This window comes from Tachypleus tridentatus, chromosome 6 (assembly GCF_004210375.1).
Source record: "Tachypleus tridentatus isolate NWPU-2018 chromosome 6, ASM421037v1, whole genome shotgun sequence".
Taxonomy (NCBI): Eukaryota; Metazoa; Arthropoda; class Merostomata; order Xiphosura; family Limulidae; genus Tachypleus; species Tachypleus tridentatus.
In genome coordinates, this window is record NC_134830.1 from 35,262,232 (window position 1) to 35,282,831 (window position 20,600).

General features: G+C 32.5%; 1 protein-coding gene across 5 annotated transcripts; it reads left to right on the forward strand.

Annotated features, from left to right (window-relative positions):
• Positions 1-1,037: 1,037 nt before the first annotated feature.
• LOC143254517 (A-kinase anchor protein 9-like) lies at positions 1,038-18,276 on the forward strand. Of its 5 annotated transcripts, none has more exons than XM_076509690.1 (5): positions 1,038-1,187; positions 3,441-3,695; positions 7,865-9,151; positions 13,191-13,260; positions 17,830-17,887. In XM_076509690.1, exons 1-3 carry the CDS (start codon positions 1,077-1,079, stop codon positions 8,162-8,164), a joined length of 666 nt encoding a protein of 221 aa, XP_076365805.1. In that variant the 5' UTR covers positions 1,038-1,076; the 3' UTR covers positions 8,165-9,151; positions 13,191-13,260; positions 17,830-17,887. The 5 variants fall into 5 exon arrangements, with proteins under 5 accessions (XP_076365805.1, XP_076365806.1, XP_076365807.1 ...); XM_076509691.1 differs by having other exon boundaries at positions 17,833-17,879; XM_076509692.1 differs by lacking the exons at positions 1,038-1,187; positions 3,441-3,695 and adding exons at positions 9,527-9,633; positions 14,175-14,348 and having other exon boundaries at positions 8,178-9,151; positions 17,833-18,270.
• Positions 18,277-20,600: the final 2,324 nt, after the last annotated feature.

Genomic DNA, 20,600 nt, shown 5'->3' on the forward strand with positions numbered 1-20,600 from the left:
GGCTACTCTTTTATCAACGAATAGTGGATTTAACGCCCCCACGGCTGGGAGGGGAGCATGTTTGGCGCAGAGGGGATGCAAACCCGCGACCCTCAGATTACGAGTGTCACGCCTCAACACGTTTGGCCATGCCGGGCCTCTAATCGTTTAGTGCTGAAACGTTGATGATAGAAACTAGTATGTTGCTGTAAGAGAAGTGAATCAAAGAATAAATTAACTTGTCCATCACTTTTCTTTTTAGTTTCACTCAACGTCACGTTTCGGAAGAGAATTTAGACATATAAAACAACTTGTTTGTCTACGAAATAATATTATTCAAACACCTAAATTAATTTAGAGTAGTGGCAAGGTCTACAATATATGCGATCTAAATCAAACAAACTGCGTGCATTCCACCCCTATAGTCATAGTACATGAGGTTCAAGTTATTTATTTTCTTTTATTTTTCCAGCATCACTAATTACGTGTATTTTAAAAAAAAAAACAAGGAAGTAGCGAATCGAAAGATACATTGGATTCTACTTCACTGAAATTTAAGCGTGAGTGATTTAAACTAATAAAAGCTCCCCAATGGGATGCGAACACGCGACCCGCAGATTACGAGTCGCACGACTTAAGACGCTTGGCCATGCCGGGCCTCCATGAACTATAACAGTATGAATTAGTGAATGTTTTTTATACATAATTTTTATTTATGGAAAAGAAATGTTTTCCAAACCTCTTCTTGACCATATTCTGTCTTTGTTGTAATAGTCAATTTTTTTTAGATGATTGTGTTAATGATTTAAATTTTAACTGATATTCAACTTGTATATAAAGAAATTTAATTAATATTTTTGGTACTTTAAAGGGAGCATAGAATTCTGCCTGTGGCTGAAAATCTAATGACAGTGTTATCTACTCTTATAATCCAACAAGTTTTTAAAATACATGAATTTTGCCATTGGCTTATAGCAAGCTCTGACATTTGGTCTAGAATAAAGAATAATATATGTATACTATACATGTTTCCATTGTTTAATTTTCAGGCTACAGTCGCCAGAGGAGAGAATACATCTCTCTCTCGTCATGCCAAGATGTATTTGAGAGAAAAAGATGAGGGAATTGATCAATTGTTTCAACAAATACGCCAGTTGAGAGTGGAATTTGCAGAAATGAAGTCCAAGGTGGTTCAAAGTGCTAACATGGTGTGATTCCATAATTCTTTTTTGTTAACTGGTGCAACTTTAGACTTGTAGTACACATACTTTAATTTGTATCAGTATATAGATCTTTGTACAATACAAATTCATACTTTCATCTAGCTTTTACTGGAAATCAGTTAAAATGCATTTTAACCTTAATACAGTACAGTGACATGTTTGTTTGAACTACGTTTGCCTTTTATTGTTGTTTTAATGAAACAGATAGCAGCAGCTAGATTCATAATATGCTATAAGTTTTTATGAGTTATCTAAACTAAGTGTGCATGTAAAAGTTATTTATCGGAGTTCAAGGTGATTACAAAGAAAGTGTCACAGTTCAGCACATCATATCTCACAAATACCATGGTATTGGGAGTTAAAATTATACGAGGGCTGTTCAAAAAATACGCGGACTGACGTCATAAAACAAAATGTACTTTATTTAGAAGTTACAGGTCTGGGACCCCTTCAAAGTACTCTCCTCCCCAACGCACACACTTATCCCAACGGTGTTTCCACTTGTTGAAACAGTCTTGGTACGCTTCTTTTGTAATGTCCTCCAGCTCCTTCGTCGCATTTGCCTTAATCTCGGGAATCGTCTCAAATCTTCTTCCTTTCAAGGGTCTTTTGAGTTTGGGGAATAAGAAAAAATCGCAAGGAGCAAGGTCAGGTGAGTAGGGGTGGTGGTGGTGGGGAAGAACAGTGATCGAGTGTTTGGCCAAAAACTCACGAGTTCTGAGGCACAAATGTCGCAGCAACGCGGTGCATCTTCAATTTTTCGGTCAAAATCTCGTAACAATATCCAACACTCTTCAGCAAGCTCCCTGACAGTCAGACGTCGATTTGCTCGCAAAATTTGTTGATTTTGTCGACGTGTGGGTCGTCAGTTGACGTGAAAGGACGTCCAGGACGCTCATCATCTTCAATGGACTGTCGACCATCCTTAAAACGTTTATGCGACTTGAAACATGCCGTACGCTTCATAGCAACATCACTGTAAGCTGTGTTAAGCATAGCAAAAGTTTCAGTCGCAGATTTTCCAAGTTTAACACAAAATTTCACAGCAAGTCGTTGCTCCTTCAGGTCATTCATTCTGAAATCCGCCAAACGAAAAAATCGCACTTCATTCATAACAGCGTAGCTAATACACAAATGAAGATATCTGCAATCGGGAAATGGCGTCGTAATCAGCTGATCTGTGCAAACCTAGCGACACCAAGCGGATTACCCTGGAACCAACTGGAGCCGCGCAATTCAAACAGTCCGCGTATTTCTTGAACAGACCTAAAAGGAAAAAAAAACAACAAAAACTTCTTGTTCGTCCATGCACGGACTGTGCCCTGAAATGGGCCTGAGTATGATGTTATACTTTTACTCTGCCCCAAAGCTTAAAAAAAAAAAAAAAAAAAAACCCTAAAGACAGACGCTATAATCGCTCGGGAGGGAGGAAGAGGTCAAATATACCTGACCCTCCTGGGTATTTAACATAAATACCCAAATACCGACACAGTGAAACAGACCTCGTACAGGGTTATAATGAGTATTACGTGGAAGTAAGTGTCATGTTGTCACCAGAGGTGCCACTTTGATTTATTTCTGATTGGTATAAATGGCTCTTTTGATTGCAGTGCAGTTCATTTAACCAACATAAAACTGACAAGTTTGCAGACAGGTGAGCTAGTAAAGCATAATACCATAGGCTACAGCATTAAAGCAGCACTCAGAGAATGGTAGAGTGTATAACATCTATAGAGGGCTTTACTCCAGTCTTGTTGTGTATAATTACAAAAGAAATATAAGGAGACAGGTTGGACTTGTTATAACCCATATGGGGAGAAGTTATGAACACCTAGTTAAGTGAAGTTATCAGAGGTCAGAAAAAGTAACATTATATTCATTGCTTCACCCATATTACATATGGATTAGTTTCTAACCAGATAATACAGTTGGATGTGTTGACAGTTTCAGAATGAGTGAAATGTGCTACATCAGCCAATACAACATTGGCAAAAAAATGCTTAACAACTTCCAGTCTTTTCTGTAATTAAAAATGGTTAAATTCATTTTTTGAAAATCTTTAAACATGATACAGCATGTCCGGATTTGGCATTTTCAGCTGTTTGTGGGGCTCTCCAGTTAACACTGAAAATATTTCCTGTTAACAAAATACATATTTTTCATAGCATACTGTACACTATTTTTATGATACTCACAAAGTGCTGATATACATGTTTCTTATATTTTTTGCATTATAAGATCAAAGAGTTACAAGAAACTTTAGAAGATAAACAAAGTTATCTACTAAAGAAGGACAGAGTAATGGCTAAAAAAGAAGTGGAATTGAAAGACCTTCAGAGAAGTTATGAATCATATCAACACCAAATTTTCCAGCTTAGTGCCCAAATAATTCAAAAGGATGGTGACCTTGCAGAGATGAGAAAGGAGAATGGCCAGCTTCAAATTCAAATCAACACTCTCCTTGAAGAAGTAGAATGTATGAGAAACTCCCAGGTACATTTTGTTATCTTTACTGCAGTTTTCACTGTATTTCTGTATGACCTATTGTGAAATTAATAATCTAATAATACAGGTGTTTAGGAATTTCAACTTTTATGTAAAAATCAGTACATGATTATGAGAGATGGTTTACATATATACATCTTTAGTATTTTAGAAGGAATCTGTTATGATATCATGACGATGTAATATCTAGACGTTTCTTTTATTTTATAGAAATAAGAGTACTGTATAAGTGAGATATTCAGTTCAATGTCAGTCAGTAAATCAGTCAGTAAGTCAGTCAGTATTATTTAGTTTTTTAAGATTAAACTATATTTGTCATAAGAAAGAAAATTGTATGTATCAATACTTTTGGTAAGTATCATAAATTTGATACATGGTACATTTAATTAACTTCATAATCAAAATTTCCAGCTTTTTGAAATCACAATATATAATGTATATAGCATAATAAATTAGACTCATCTGAGATAAATTTGGAGGCTTGTCCAGGAACTGAATCAGAGACAATATTTGTTCTCAACTAAAATAAAAGTCCTAATTCAATTTATATTTATTAGTGCCAACAAGATTATATCATGTCTGATTATCAAGGTTTTCTTGAATCACCCTTCCTCCAACAACGAGAAAATAAAACAAAAGTGAATTGTTTGAAATTACCAAAATCTTAGAATTAGAAGTTAAAAAACCAATGAGAAAAAATGAACTAAAAAGCATATTGTTGAAATATTAGTCTGATGATTTTTTGTTTGGGGAAGCATTAGAGGAATACTCTGGTGTCCACTCCAGCCAATCAGAGTTGACTGATAAAAATAAGTTAGAAATCCAATTAAAACTAAAACAAATCAAGCTTTTACAAATTGTATTGAAGCTGAGAAAGTACAAGCCCATATCGAAACTGAAGCAGAGAGATAGCAAGCTGCTATTGAAGTGGAAAGAGAAATTAAATAGCTTGAGGCTGAACAATCCTGTATCGAAGCTGAGAAATAAATCAAATGTAGACTCAACTGTGACAAGCCAAGACAAAATGACAACTTTGATCTCAATTGATATATTAAAGTACAACCATTTAATGAAAATGAAGTTGATAAATGCTTCCAATGTTTTTACAACATTGCCCAAGCCATGGAATAACCCACCAAAAAATGATCATTATTGTAACAGATTGTTTTGACTGGTAAAGCACAAGAAGCATATGCCACTCCACAAGATTGCACTAATTATGATAAGATTAAAGAAGCTATTCTCAAAGCATACAAGTTAGTAAAGGAGCTTGTTGTCAAAAGTTGAAGTTACCACAAGCAAGATAATCAAACCTCTGTGGAGTTTGCCCACGAAAAAGAGAATTATTTTGATTGATGATGTAATATTGTGCATTTTGGCAACAAATTTTTAGAAATTAAAACAACTATGTTTAATTGCAGAATTTAAATGCTGTACTAGTGATGACCTGAAAACTTACTTTAACAAAATGAAAGTTGAAACACCATAAGAAGCAGCTGCTCTTTCCAGTGATTACACTTTAACACATAATACCACTTTTCATGAAAAGAAGTTCCTTCCAGCTCAGTAAAAACCTGTATCTCTTCAATTCACTAAGGTTGAGAATTTTAAAACAAATTCCAACTTCTCTAATTCAAAATCTTCAGACACTCAGAATCATCAAGGTCTCTCTGCCATTTCTGTAAAAATCCTGTCATGTTTGATTTTGGCAGTTTGAAAAATAAAAATGAAAAGAAGGCAGCATTCAGTATGTTCATGTCCATGTATTGATATGGTTTCTTCAGATCACCTGATGTTGTTGATTTGGTCACTGATAGAAAGGCTGATGTAGTTATGGAGAAATTTAGGTGTTTTGTGTCTGTTAGTTCTGTGTATTTGGCATAGGATACTGCTAATCCCATACCCACATGTATTTTACATGATACTGGAGTTACTCAGTCATTATTCTTAGAGGGTGTATTGGTTTTAAATTTGAGTTCTGCCACTGGTGAGTCTGTTATTGCTCAGGGTATTGAGGGTGGCTTTGTTAATGTTCCTTTTTTATAATATTTATTTAGCATCAGACCTAGTTTCAGGACCATTTGTGGATGGAGTAAGACCTACTCTGCCAATTAAGGGTGTATCACTATTGTTGGAAAAAGATTTAGCTGGGGGAAGAGTTGTTGCCAAATCCAAAATGGTTATCTAGCTGATCACTGTCTTATCTAAAGATGATATTGTTGTTGAGGAGAATCCAGACATGCTTCCCTCGTGTTCTGTGACTTTGAGCTCAAGCAAAGATTTTTAGCCAAAAACAAATGATAGACTCTGATTGTTCATTCATTAGGATCCTTCTATTTCTCATTGCCCTAACGAGGTGGTTTATCATGTTGAATCACATAGCCTGTAATGGATTATCATTACAGGAAAGGAATCTTCTGCATGTCACATTTGATCAGGTTAATAATATCTCAAAGTTATTAGCCACCTTACTTAAACATCCTCTGGAAGACTATCCAGTATGTGGAATAGTATGTGGACTATTATTAATACTTTCCTATCTTATTACTTACATGTTCTGGCAGTTTCTTCTTGTGAGTGTTTTCAAATACCACATGAATCTATTTTTTAATGCATCTATTAGACTATAACCAGAATGGAGTATTTTTCTCAGTCATATATTTTTTAGCCCAATATCTCTGTTTTTCACTGGATCTCATTCTGTGATAAGTGTTGCCCAGGTAGATTCTGTTGAAGTGGGGTGTTTTATAAGGCCATCTAGAAACCTACCACATGGTATTACTTTATTATTATGGACCACCACTCATGGACTATCATGAGCAGAAATAAAATGGACCCTGCCCATTCTTGACAATATTCTGGTTGAATAAATTAGGATTAATTTTCTTTTAAAAATGTACAAAATGCAGTTAAACTATTGCACAGTCCTTGGTAGAACACAGGTTCTACATCCTCTATAATTATTGTGATAACTGTTAAAACTAAATTGATGTTATATTCCAGTCACTGGTTGATAGACAAGGTCCCTTTCTTGCTGAAATAATAGAAAACAAATCAAGACAAAAACTGGCTGAAGTTTCTTTCAAACTAAAACTAAGAATAGTAGTTAGGCAGGTGTGCATAGCTAACATGAAAAGAACGTATTTTTTTATGGAGACCAAAGTAAACTACCATTACAAACAGAATGTTGTTTAAAGATGAAATTCACAGCCATTGTAGTCATTCTTCAGATAGTAATAAACAGTTTTATACATTTTTGATGTAAGCAAAAATACACTTAAGATATACATATACGGGGTGTCTGAAAATGAATATACCAAAAAAAAAGGGTTGAATGACTTTATTGTTATTTAAGATAACAATTGAATATAAAGACAAGCACTAGGCTTGTAAATTTTAGTTTTAATTAGTAATGTACTTCTACAAGTCTTCCATCATTCTCTATAATTAATTTAATTCTGCTTTCAAATTCTGAGAAATTTTTCAACACAGCAGTAGGGATGGATAAGATAACTTCACAAATCTGATGTTTCAGTTTTTCAAGGACTTTTGATTTGTTACAGTAGACTTATGTTTTCAAAAAAATTTCAAAGGTGAAAATTTAAAGGGGTTCAATTGTGTGTTTAAGAGGGCTGTTTGATAGGTTTTCCTCTACCAGTCCAACACTGAAAAAGTTTGACTTAAAATCTTTTACAATTCAAGCAACATGGGGTGGTGTTCCATCCTGTTTGAAGGTATCTCTTTGTAACAAACCAAGTGTTTCTTGGAGTTGGGGAATAAAGAAACAATTCATTTGTCAAAAAATAATTAATATTAATTTATTTTTGGACACTCTGTGCCGCAAACATCTTATTACCTCAGGAAACTTTGATAAAGAGTGTACTTTTGCAAATGTATCTTTAGATTTAGAAAATATTTCTAAGTGATGAGTCCCATTAAGTAATTAAGATTGAAAAAATTAGATTAAATATCTTAATTTCTTGATCTGTTGAATAAACAAATTGTGCATGAAGGAAATACAAAAAAATAATTTTTAGAAATTATAGGTATTGCCTGAATCATGCTATATGTAGATGTTTATATTAAAAGTATTCTTTACTACTGCTTTTTTAATGTGATCTATTTTATTATTATGCATCATTGGTACTATTATCTAGGAAATTATATCATCCTTCAAGAAGTATGTAGAAGAAAGTAAAGCAGTAACAGCTGACCTCATAAATACTGTATTAGTGAAACAACTTGCTGAAAATGAAATAATTTGTCAACAGCAGTTGAAAAATACAGAAAACATTTGGAAAAACAAAATGGATGAAGAGTGCCAAAATATCAGCAAAGAATTTATGCAGAAAATGAAAGAACTGGAATTTGACCTCAAACAAAAGTTTGAGAAAGAAAAAAGTGATATAGAACAGAGATACAAGACTAAAATTTGTGAAATGGAAAAAAAGATTTAAAACACCAGTTTGAAACAGAAAAAGGTGAAGATAGAAAAAAGATTGAAAATTCATATAAGCAGAAAATTGGAATATTGCAACAGTTGCATGCTGATGAGAAACAAACTTTACAAAAATTACATTATGATGAACTTCAGGCCTCAGAAAAACAACAAATTAAAAATCTAGAAAGCTTGAGGAAACAATTAAATGACTGCCACCAAGAACACATTTTGTCTTTAAAAAATGACTTTCTTCATGCAAGAGAGATTGTTCAAAAGGATAATAAAGAAAGTATCAAGCTTTTGCAGGAAGACTTTGAAAAGAAGCTCAAATTTGAATGTCATTCACTGAATATTAGTCATCAAAATGAAGTAAATCAATTAAACAGTAAGTTCCAGAATGATATATCTGCTGTACAGATGGCTCATCACGAACAGTTTCAGAGATTGGCAGAAGATCTGAGGAGACACTGGGAAGTAAAAAAATCTGAACTTCAGAAACTTCATGCTGAAGAAATTGAAGCAATCAAAGAAAACCTTAATAGACAGTTTGAACGTGAGAAACAAATAATGAAAAAAGCACATATTGAAGAAACAAATGAACTGAAAAAAAGTCAGTGAAAAATCTCTTGAAAATATAATAAATAATCTCAAGTTTTTCTGTGAAGAAAAGTCAGAGCATGCTGTTTCAGAGTCTCTTGAATATGAAAAGCATTCATTGAATGATACAAATAGTTTTGAATTTTTAAAATTTCAAGAGGAATGTAAGAGCATCATAAGTGGTGAAAAGCAAAAGCTCAAACAAAAATATGATGAGCAGTTGAAACAAGAAGTGGAAAAGCTTCGTGAACAGTTTTTAGAAGAATATAAAAGTTTTTGTCTTACCAACAGAGAAGCTTATGAAAAAGAAAAAGCTTACTCTACAGCTCTGTTACAAGCTCTTGAAACAGAATGTGTGAAAGTAACCCAGTTACAGTTGGCTGTGGAATCAAAAGAAAAGAATGAGGTATGGAAAGCTTAAGGTTGCTAATGATATTAAAAATTTTTAAACCAAATTCTAAGAGTGAACAGAATAAGTTTATACTTACATGCACTTTTATCTGTTACTTAATAAGAACTCTTCTTTATTCTGTTTTATGTTCAATGATTTTTAAACTATTATTTTAAAAAACTGAAAACTTGATATATGTTTGTGTTGTAGCTTTGCACTTTGCATATTATTTTTAGTTTTCTGTTTACGACAGAGCAAAAAGGACATTTAATTATACCAATGGCTTCTAGTACATTATTTGTCCTTTTACAGTTTTTGGAGTGTTATATAAGTTAAGTCATACATCTCTGCTACAGTTTTAATAGAAAGTTTGTTTTCAACATTTCAAAGAACCTTAAAGAAATGTTGATCTCCAGTGGAGGTGGAATATCTTCTCTGTTTTCAACACCCCCTGATATTGAAAACTTCAGAAGTCCAAGTACAAAGAGGTATATTGTGTGTGCATATATTTTTTCTTTCTTTCTTACAAAACCTACTTGTGATTTTTAAAGACAGAAAAATTGCTGTAAAAAATTATAAGCAAGCACAGTTGCACTTACTCTGAAAATATTTGTTTACAAAAACCAAACATGCAAAGTTATTGAATAAAATATATGACCAAAATTCTTTGTTCTAACATGTAAATATTAGTTATATTGACTGCAGAACTTTATTTTTATCAGTAGTTTTAATATAATATTTTTTATTCCCTCATGACATCTGTAAAGTACATCACATAAACGTTTTAATTCAGAAAAGCTACATGTGTAGACTCTAACCTTCCACAAATGTATCGTTCTCTATGCACAGTAGTCCATATTCTTTCTTCTGCACTGCTAGTGTTTATATTATGATGCTTTCAAATTTTGCAGTATTGAAATTTTGGGCAATTACCTTCAGCCTCCCCCCCCACACCATGGATTTAAAGATTGCTGTTTCTACAACATCCAATGCCCTAACACTCCAGGATTCTTCTCCTGCTGTTTCAGTGTTAACAAGAGACACTTTGTTTGTCAACGATGTTGTCATCATTTCACATCAGGTGTTTGGTCGTCTTGTGTCTCACAACTTCTGTCTTTTTTTCTTTTCATCTATAATTACTCAGGTATGTGACTTTGTTTTTTCCCATTTCTTCTTCTGACTTTCTTTTCTCCTATCCTTCCCCAGACATTGGTATTCATACTGATGATTTTCTGTCCCACTAATGGGATCTCCATATCAGTTTTAGCCTCTTCATCTTCAGTACTTTTATTGTTCCCTATGCTTTTGGTACTCTTTTTGTTCTTGAGCCTTAATCCCTAGAATATCTTCTTATTTGGGGTGCTCTATTTTATGTTTTATTTATCTTCAGTCTCTTTGTCTTCATTTTGCCATCATGTAACTCCTTTGCTACTTGTCTTTTCTTCACCTTCTCTCAAAGTCTGTCTATTAGGACCTCAACAGTTTTTATGGAGATGCTCTTTCCTACTTGTTCCACACTTTAATCTTGATCCATTTTACTGCTTTGTTACTGTGGTTTCTTTGTTTTGGGAATTTGGTGGGTTGCAAGATCTTTCAAGGTGTTCAAGACTCTTTGAAATTTAATTTTGAAGCTGCTTGTCTTTTTTTCATTTTCTTCCTCACCCAACAACAAATTCTGTAACAAATACCCTTTTTCAGGAGTTGCACAGATTTGTCCACTATCCTGTTCCTCATTCTTTTATCCCTTTCATAGGGTTGGGAATTATTGTTCATGTAGAAGACTTGTCTTGTGTGCTTCCTGTCAGCTCAGGTCCTGTGGAATTCAGCGAAACATATATGAACTCCCTGTGCTAACAGTCTTTAGCTCATGAACATGCTTTCTCATGGTCTGTCTCTGTGTTATCAAACTCCACCCCCCCTCCCTCAGATTTTTACTCGTCTGGACTTTTTTTTAATTTACATCTCATCCAATGCATCTTCAAGCATCTCAATAAGAATTTATTCTATTTACTGACTTAGGATTGGACACCTCCTTTACTCTTTATCACAAAGATCAGTTGATTTTATTTCTGTAACTCTCTTTTCTCTCTAAAACTTTAGCTACATGAAAAGAAAATGGGATTTCTTTTTCCCATCATTCTGGCTTCCATTTCTTTATACAACCATTTTAACTCTGACTGTTTTTGAGCCTGGTTTGAGCTATTCTTTATTTTACTGGAACTGCCCCTTCTTACCATGGTATTTCTTCATTTCTCATGACTGTTCATTTTATCATGTCACCTCCCATCAGGTTTGTCAAGGTTTTTCTTGTCTCTTATCATTGTTTGAACCCTGGATGAGACCATTTAGATCAGCATGTAGACCAGATATGTAACATTACTTCTATCATATGGCATTTTTAATACTTCTTGCTCCTTTCATCTGCCATTCTCCAACCTGCTCAGATGCTCTTGTGAAATGAGTATTGTTATTTGTTTTTCACTTCCTTACCTGCTCACTGCTTGACATTCTTAGATCTTACTATCCCTAACCTAATAATGCTGGAACCCACCTTGTGACCATTGTTGCCTCACAGGGAGTATTTACTTAAAATGCACAACATGGATGGGTACAGAAAATGTTAGGTCTATTTGCCCCTGCCCTGTGCACTCTGTTGAAATGGGGTTTCCCTCAAGACTGCTTTGATGGCATCTTATATATATTCTGTCTTTCAGACTCTACTTTACAACACTAGAAACTGTATTTTGATAACTATGTTGGTTGCTGCATATAGCCCATTGTGTAGTTTTGTGTTTAATGATAAACAAGCTAGGATATCCTGCACTTAAAAAAAAACTAAAAAAACTGCAGCACTAGCCATGTGTATGCCCTCACCCCTGACTTGCACATGCTGTCTTTTGTCACTTTAACACTGAAATGGAAACAAAAAAAAGATATAAGTGTTTAAAATATCCTAAAGGTTCATTCTCATATAAATTACTCTTTGCAAGCTGGTTACTGGATAACTTGTCATTTGACAATTCTTAAATTTTTATAAAAACATTTCTTTGCAGTTTCCAAAGCAGTTATTAGAAGCAATCAATTTATAAGGTCATTTAACCCAAACGAATAGATGATAGTCATTTCCCTTTTGTGTTTGTACTAGGCCTAGTAAATTATCTGAATATTATGGCTGTATGATATGAAGATGTTCTCTTATTATCATTATTATTACTGTAATTATAATTTGCAAAAATATGACTCAAGTCTTATTACTGTAAACAGTAATAATATTAAAATATTACTTGTGCTTGGTATTTTACATCCTCTTTATTAAATTGTTGATAAGTCCCACTAAATATCAGGATGTGTTTTTTTTTTATTATAGTGCAAGATATTTAAATAACTTCTCGAAACCCTGTAACTTATTTCACATTGATTGCAAAAGTTATGATCTTGTCAAACTGAAAGTGTTTACTTTTTATTAATTCTCTTCAGAAACAATAATATTAATATCTTAAAATTAAGTTTCTACTGCAGTGTATATGCTATATTTGTGGTAAATCAAATACAAGTGTCGAGATCTCATTGCCTAATTGTGATGCAGAATTAAAACAAATGATAACTGAGGTTTCTCTTGCTGTGACTATGACTAGACAAAACTGCTGGTATATAAAACATTAATTATCATCCTCAGCTCATTTTAATGCAAATGAGCATAAATATATCTGAATTGGATTGCAGCTGTTTGGTTAATTACATTTAAAATTTCTAGTACTTGTATATATCTTCAGTAATAAGCTTTCAATGTTTACAGCTACTTACATTTTGTAAATACTATTATTTCATATTTCTTATCAGACTATCAGCTTTTTCATAATATGTAACTTGAAAAATTATATAATTGTAACATTAATTCTGTTAATTGTCATGAACCATGAAATTTGTTATTATTTTCTTCATTCTTTGGTAGTTATTAACATGTCTCTTCATGCTAACTAGGAGTATACTTATAATTTGTCAATGTTTTTAAAGGATAGGAAGAGATCTTAGATTTTTCTTTTTTCCTTGGTAGATCTCTTGCTCCAGACTTCAATAGCACTCTTCAAGTCACCTCTTTGAATGAAACGAAACCAACAGAAACAGTTATGAAGTTTTTCTCTAAATATATTTAATTAACGATGCTAATATCTCATTGCAAAGAACATTAGTCTTAATTTCTTCTGTACTGATTAGTTAGTCCTCTCAAAATCAATTGTGAAAATATCCCACTTGCAGAAATGTTTACTAAGAGTGACAAGATAGATCTACAGAATTACTGGAGATTCATTGAGATATTTACTGTAAAATAATCCTATATTCTCTAGTTAATTGAGTGCACATGAAATAAACAGTCTTTATTCAAATAAACTTAGTGAAAATGTATTTTACTTGTCACAATGAGAGTTAAATTTGAAGTCATTTTACTTATTCATATGTAAGACTAATTCTGTTGAGATGATGTTACTTCATGAATCTTATGTTACTTAATTAACTCTTTAATGTCATACTTACCCAAAGCAATTAATACTACCCATTTGATTGTCATTCCCAATGAAGCATCAGGAGGGCATAATCAAATGAGATCAGTTGACTGCTCGTATAAAAGATACGTGCTTAACATCACATAATACAGGTAACCTTGCAGCTTTATTTGCCAGATGAAGATAAACTGTGCTACTCTAGGTTAGTGACACAGAAGAATAGGTTACTAGAACAAAAATAGTTAAAGGACCTTCTTCACCAGTGTCTTTCATGGAATCTATACACATCTGCACAAATAAAACATTTGAACAATGCCTTTATTGATAAAAGATAGGAATGCATGGTATGCTTATAAAACAAAAATATATATGCATAATTTTTGTTTTCATTCTGTAAAATGTCTTAGGAAATAAAATTATTACATTTACATGTAAAACGTTGCACTTTCTGATGTTTTTAAAAATAAGAATGAAGGTACATTTATCAAACTGTCGTTTTCTTAGTCAATTGACAGTGTATTTTATTTACTTTATAGGATTGTACAAGGTGCAATTCACTTGAAATTGAAAGGGCTAGTTGGGTCAAAGAGCAATCCAACATCCTGAAATCTCTTCATCAATCTGAGAGTGAAGTCATCAGACTCAAAAAGCTACTTCAGACCACAGAAAATGAGAATAATGGAAATGCTGTAGTTGATAAAAATAAGAAGGTATATTGTATCACACGTGTATTTTCTTTTGCAATATAGTAACTTTGTATATACATCTCTCAGAATGCCAAAAATGATTATCTCTTAAAGATTTGTGGGGAAGGTTTTTGGAAATTGTTAAGAATAGTTTTCTTCACCAATTAGTCAAGGAACTGACTAGAAACAATGTTATTTTAGATTTATTGTTGACTTCAAATATAGAAATAATTGAAAGGGTGGAAATTGGGGAACATTTGAATACAAGTGATCATTGCTCTTATTAGTTTCAATATTTTGTTACATATGGGTATAAGGAATATTATTGTAGTTACAAATTGCAAAATTTGAAGGCATGCAACAAGAATTATTTGTTGTGAATTAGGCAACTGAGTTATATGAAGAGACTGTCTGCTTGTGGAAAATTTTTAAAGATAAATTTTAAATATTCAAAATAAACACATTTCTTATAAAAACGTTAGCTCAAATGAGTTAAAATTAAAGAAAAACATCATGAATATAAGAAATTTGAATTGACTGGTATGACAGGAAACTTGGAAGATCATAGAATATAAAGAAAGTTAGTGAAACAGGATTTCAGGACATCAAAAATATGTATGAGGAAAGGCTAGTTGAAAATATAAAAAATAACAGTTAAGATTTCTTTAAATACTTTAAAGGTAAACAAAATGTCAGAATGATGGGAGAACCCTTGAGGGATGGTAAAGGAAGGCTAGTATCTGATAATTGTAAGATGGCTGTGTTATTTAGTTTTGCTTTTTCTTTAGTTTTTACTTATAGAAGTTTAAACAGTATTCCACATCTTGAAGAGTTGATAAACTGAAATGAGATCAAACAAGATGACTGAATTAATTCTGAGCTGGTTAATTATAAATTGAGAAATTTAGGAAAATGATGAGGCTCCTTGGCCAGATAACATTTCCCCAAGGGTTTTGAAGGATATTAAAGATTGGATGTGTGAGCTACTTTCTACTATTTTTTCTTTGTCCTTGAATAGTGAGCAGGTTCCAAAGGATTAGAAGTTTGCTAATGTAAACTCCTCTTTTCAGGGAAGGTGATAAAAATTATTCCAGTGATTGTATATTGTTAAATGCGTATTGTGCAAGTTCTGACTGTTCTCTGAATTTGTAGAAGATTCTTGAGAATCAACAATATTTGAATTGTGAGAATGGTGTCGCCTTTGAACCTTGTGGAATGCTCTATTATCTTGTGTGATTCATATAAAAACAACTATCTGAGAGACAGTAATAGAATATTATTTGTCAGCTACAGTTAGTGTGCTATAGACCTCAGAAGCTGTAATTGTGGTTAATACCTATTATTTGAAAAACTACAGAATTAGACTAGGAACATTCATAGATTTCAAACGTTAGAAACTGTTCAACATCAGTATTTCTAAAAGGACATTAAATATCTTCCTCAGTAAAAGTCAGAGGGATAAGGTCAACCTAGTCAGCTTAAGCAAGATGTAACAATACCAATTCAGAATTAATTTGCTCATTATTTTCCTGAATCATTGACAAAATATTCAGTTCTAGACTGAATATAAAACTCAGTGGTGTCTGTACGTTTGTAAAACTGTTGTATGTAAATCATCATTTGTAATAACCGTTATTATAAATTATGTTGTTTTATTAATTTTCTTTGTATATTAAAATATATTTGTGTTAATAAAGAAAATTGTGTGTATCAATCTTGTTAGCAAATATCATAAATGTGGTATGTATTAACCTTTAATTAACTTCTGTTTTGATCTAAGTGATATTTTTGTGTATCACTGATACCTATCCATGCTTTCTAATTGAAGAACTGTAAATTGTTTGTTTAAGTAGGAGCATCTTAGTTAATTTACGACTGTTACAGTGTAACTGTAACATAATGTAAGAAAATTTCAAAATATTTATGTGATATAATTTGATAAATTAGTTTTTTTTTAAATAAATCTTCACTAGTTTTTTTGTATTGTAACTGGAATCTTTTAAAGTTAAAACTGTTTTAGTCAATTATGTTGTACATCTTTTCTTAAAGTATCTTAGAAAACTAATATTTTTGCTTCTACAATTTCTGTTGATATTATAAGAAATTTTCCCTGGGCTTTCTACCTAGCAAATAAAGATGTCCCTCATCTCAGCAGCCAGTTGAAGTCAGAGTAGAATATAAAGGTTGCAGGTAGCTGGATAAATACTTAGCAACATATTATTTTTCACTGTGAATAAAGATCTTTTTCCATTCACATGTTAGTGATTTTTTCTTGTAATGATTATGTTTGACATAATTTGCACATACCATTTCTGGAATATGCATGTTGTCAATACTTTTAATTTATTTACCAGATATCAGTGGACCTGAATACTGCATATATGAAGAATTCAAAACAGATACAGTGGTTTATTACATCAGGGTGTAGGAGATATACGTCATTTATGCTTTTAAGTACTATGTATAAAATTTGGTTAAAAACACACATCCATCAAATCTTATAAACTGTTTGTTATTTAGCCATTTTTCTGTTAAAAAGAAATAGGCTTTTTATCTTTTCAGGGTATAGCTCTTCTAGAAGGAAAAATCAGTTTTTTTCTGATTACATTTCACTTGCCATTTAGTTATTATGCAGCAGTTATTGTTACATTTAGAATATCTTTGCCCCAAAATAATTATATACTTTACAAGTAACAATTTATAATTTGTTTCCTCTTTTATTGTCTACATCAGATTTATTTTGTTTTAAATACACGTCAGTATCACAAATATACTTTTATATGCTCCGAATGTTTCTTAGGTGCTGTAGCAAGAAAAATATTATAAGTTACAGTTACTCCTTATATGTGGTATGAACCATTGATATCCAGCAGATAAGTTTAAAAGTATCTACAAAATGCAAATTCCAGAAATGATATGTACATAATACATTAAACATGGATGATAAAAGAAAGTAACACAATTAAGTGAACAAACAGTCTATTTACAGTGAAAAGTATTTGTAGTTAAGTGTTTCACCTACTGGTCAGTCTTTAATTCTCCTGTGACTTAACTGGCTGCTGGGGTAAAAGAAATCTTTCTTCAAAATGAACTGCACTGGACAAAGGATATTCTTTTATGTCTACTCAGAAACATAACAAAACGAATTCTGTTTTTTGCTGAAAGTGTAGTATACCAGAATCCAATGTTATGTACATCATCAGTTGTTCCAAATAACATTTACTCAGAGAGACAAGATAACATAACTCATGCAAATTTGTGACACCTTACTAGGGTAAACAGTCACAGAACTATGTTACGTGTTTGTAACCATTAGTGAATACAACCTTTAATTCAGCAATTTCCAAGTAATGAATGTGTTTTCAAATATGAAAATATTATGTTTATCTAAGTGAGAAGAAACCAAAGAAATCAGAACTTCAATTATTAAAGAACAATTGGTAAGGAAATCTTTTTTTCTATTTAAGAATATGTGTTTTATAACATTTCACTTCCTTCATTTCAGCAGTTTTACAAGGCTTATTGCAAATACCGACGTGCTGAGAATTACAGGCGGTCATTGGTCTATCAGAAGAAGTATTTGCTAAATATAATAAAAGGATATCAAACCACAGAAATTGTAACTATGGCCCTGCTTGCCAAAATTATTGACGAACCCACTGATAACCACCAGACTATTTTGTCTCCTGTGTCATCATTTCGATCTGTGGCATATGCTATTATAGCACTTCATCGTATGCTTTATCTGGTGAAACGATGGAAGAAAGCTCTATATATCTGTTCAAACAGCAACTGAGTATGTGCAACAGAATGACCACCATATTCTGTCATTAAACAAAATTGTAACTTGTATTATTTGTATGTCCTTGTTTCATGTATCTTTTCAAATTTGTGTTTCAAGAAATAAAAAAAGCAGTGTACATAAATTTATATTCTATTATCTCTAAACATTGTGGAAATTATTTCTGTACACTAGCCAAAATCCTTATTGTAATATCTAATAATTTGTTTGTAACTTTTGAAATTATTATTTAATTTAGATAATTTATAATAAATTTCAGTTAATTCTCTGTTTAAATAGTTTACATTTTGTTCTAACTCACATAACATAATGACAACATTATATGCAATTAACAGATTTACACAAAATAACTAAAGGATTTGAAATAAAAAAGAGTGTATAAGTTCACAATTTTTTCAGATGGGTCACAAAATGTAGAGGCACACATGGCATAGTGGTTGATTCACAATTCATATCCTGCTCCACACTTTGGAGCTGTGAGTGTATTATAAGAATGATGGACAGATCCGACCATTTGATAAGAATATCCCTAAAATCGGCTATGAGTGCTGGTCACTAACAACCTTCCTTCTAGTTAACCATTTCAAAATTAGGGACAACTAACATTTTGTGTTGATAGCCCTTAGTAACATTTTGCAATCTTACACAAACAAAATCAGAAAGTAATATGTATGACAGTCAGAATATCTTATAATTATATAATATTTAATTCATTTTCCATTAATAAGAAGAAAATTAAATGTTAAATGTTTAAACAAGGACAGTGATTTTGTAAATGTGAACTGATTTATGAACAAGTTTCTGAATATTCACACATAGCTGGTGATAATTGCAGTCAAGAGAGTAACTCTTATGACCACTTTATTAAACATGTATACAAAGTAGAACACTAGACTGGGGTTAGTTATTTTGTAGTAAAAACAAAATAGGTTAGTTGGTGGGCCAAGTATTAACAAATGGTGTTTAAAACGTAAACCAGAAGACATAAAGCCTAACATAAAATAGTTACAAGTTGGAAAATAATGATAACAACATTTTCACCACCATTGTCCACCCAACATGTATACAAAGTAGAACACTAGACTGGGGTTAGTTATTTTGTAGTAAAAACAAAATAGGTTAGTTGGTGGGCCAAGTATTAACAAATGGTGTTTAAAACGTAAACCAGAAGACATAAAGCCTAACATAAAATAGTTACAAGTTGGAAAATAATGATAACAACATCTTCACCACCATTCTCCACCCAACATGTAGTGTTTCTGTCTCCCACAAATCCTTAGATTTCAAGACTTAGTTTTAGGGCTGTCAAAGTTTTTTTTTTTTATTTGGAAGTAGAGAGAGAGAGAGTCATTCGAATTATTTTCAGGTTTTGTTCCCCTTGGATTTTTGGTCTAAAAACACAGTACTCTGAGATCCAGGAATCAATATAGATGGAAAAGATAGATAACCTTCACAAATGACTCATTTCTCAATCTGAGTTGCCATTTTTAATAAGATAGTATATGTTCAGTTTCAGTGTCATCATAGACTATTTTTAATAATGCATTCAGTCCTTATTTTTGCTTATACTTTTCACTGTATTGTTACTCGAGTACTGTGTATATTCAGTACTTTTACTTTTTACTTGAGTAAATATTTTCTAAAATAATAGTACTTTTATTGTTGTAAATATTATCATTGCTTTATCCACTTCCTAGATGGTATCTTGCATTTCCAGTCTAAGAGGCACTTGGTTCAGGGTTCTTTGTCTTTGCACCTTGGATCTCCTTTCTCAGGACCACTCCTGCCATGTCATCCTACCAGTTTGTCATGTTCCATGGGTGAGGACATCAGTAATAAATCAAATTATCTCAACCCAAACAGGTTCTCCCCACAGAATAGATTCTGCATTGCAAGTTTTCTTCTGTTGGATGGACTCTCACTTTGATACACTGATGATTGGTTGATTGGCCACTTGTTGGAACACACAACTGTTGACAATTTGGTCTCTAGTACCTCATCCTTCAGCTTTTGCAATAGATGCTTTCTATCATGATGGAATGAGATTACAACTCTAGGCCTTCCCTTCAATTTGTATGTTACCCATGGTCTTAGCTATGATTCATTCCAATCCATAGTTGGATACTTTTGATAGCACCAGATGTGCAGCTAAATCCTGGTTTCTGTTTATGCAGTACTTTCATGAGTACCCCAGTCTTATACTTCCTCTTTGATCATCTCTCTGAAGGCAACCATCATCTGACATTATACACCAAACTATCCATAAGTTCAAGCTTCAGGCATGTAGATTATGTACTCCTTTGCACATTATCAGTGTTTAATTTCTAGGATTACCATATATCTGGGTTAGCCTTTGCTTAGTCCTCCAATGGACATGTATCAATGGAAATGGCACACATGTCACCATTGGTGTATTGAGAGGAGGTTGAATCTGCTTTAATCAGAAGCGCCAATCATAACTCATTTTTAGTCTG

Bases quoted from the DNA above. Each gene is read 5' to 3' on its own strand.
- LOC143254517 (XM_076509690.1), top strand. From the start codon at position 1,077: ATGTATTTGAGAGAAAAAGATGAGGGAATTGATCAATTGTTTCAACAA. The intron at 1,188-3,440 runs GTGTGATTCCAT...TTGCATTATAAG, and splicing joins TGGTTCAAAGTGCTAACATG to ATCAAAGAGTTACAAGAAAC. The intron at 3,696-7,864 runs GTACATTTTGTT...ACTATTATCTAG, and splicing joins AATGTATGAGAAACTCCCAG to GAAATTATATCATCCTTCAA.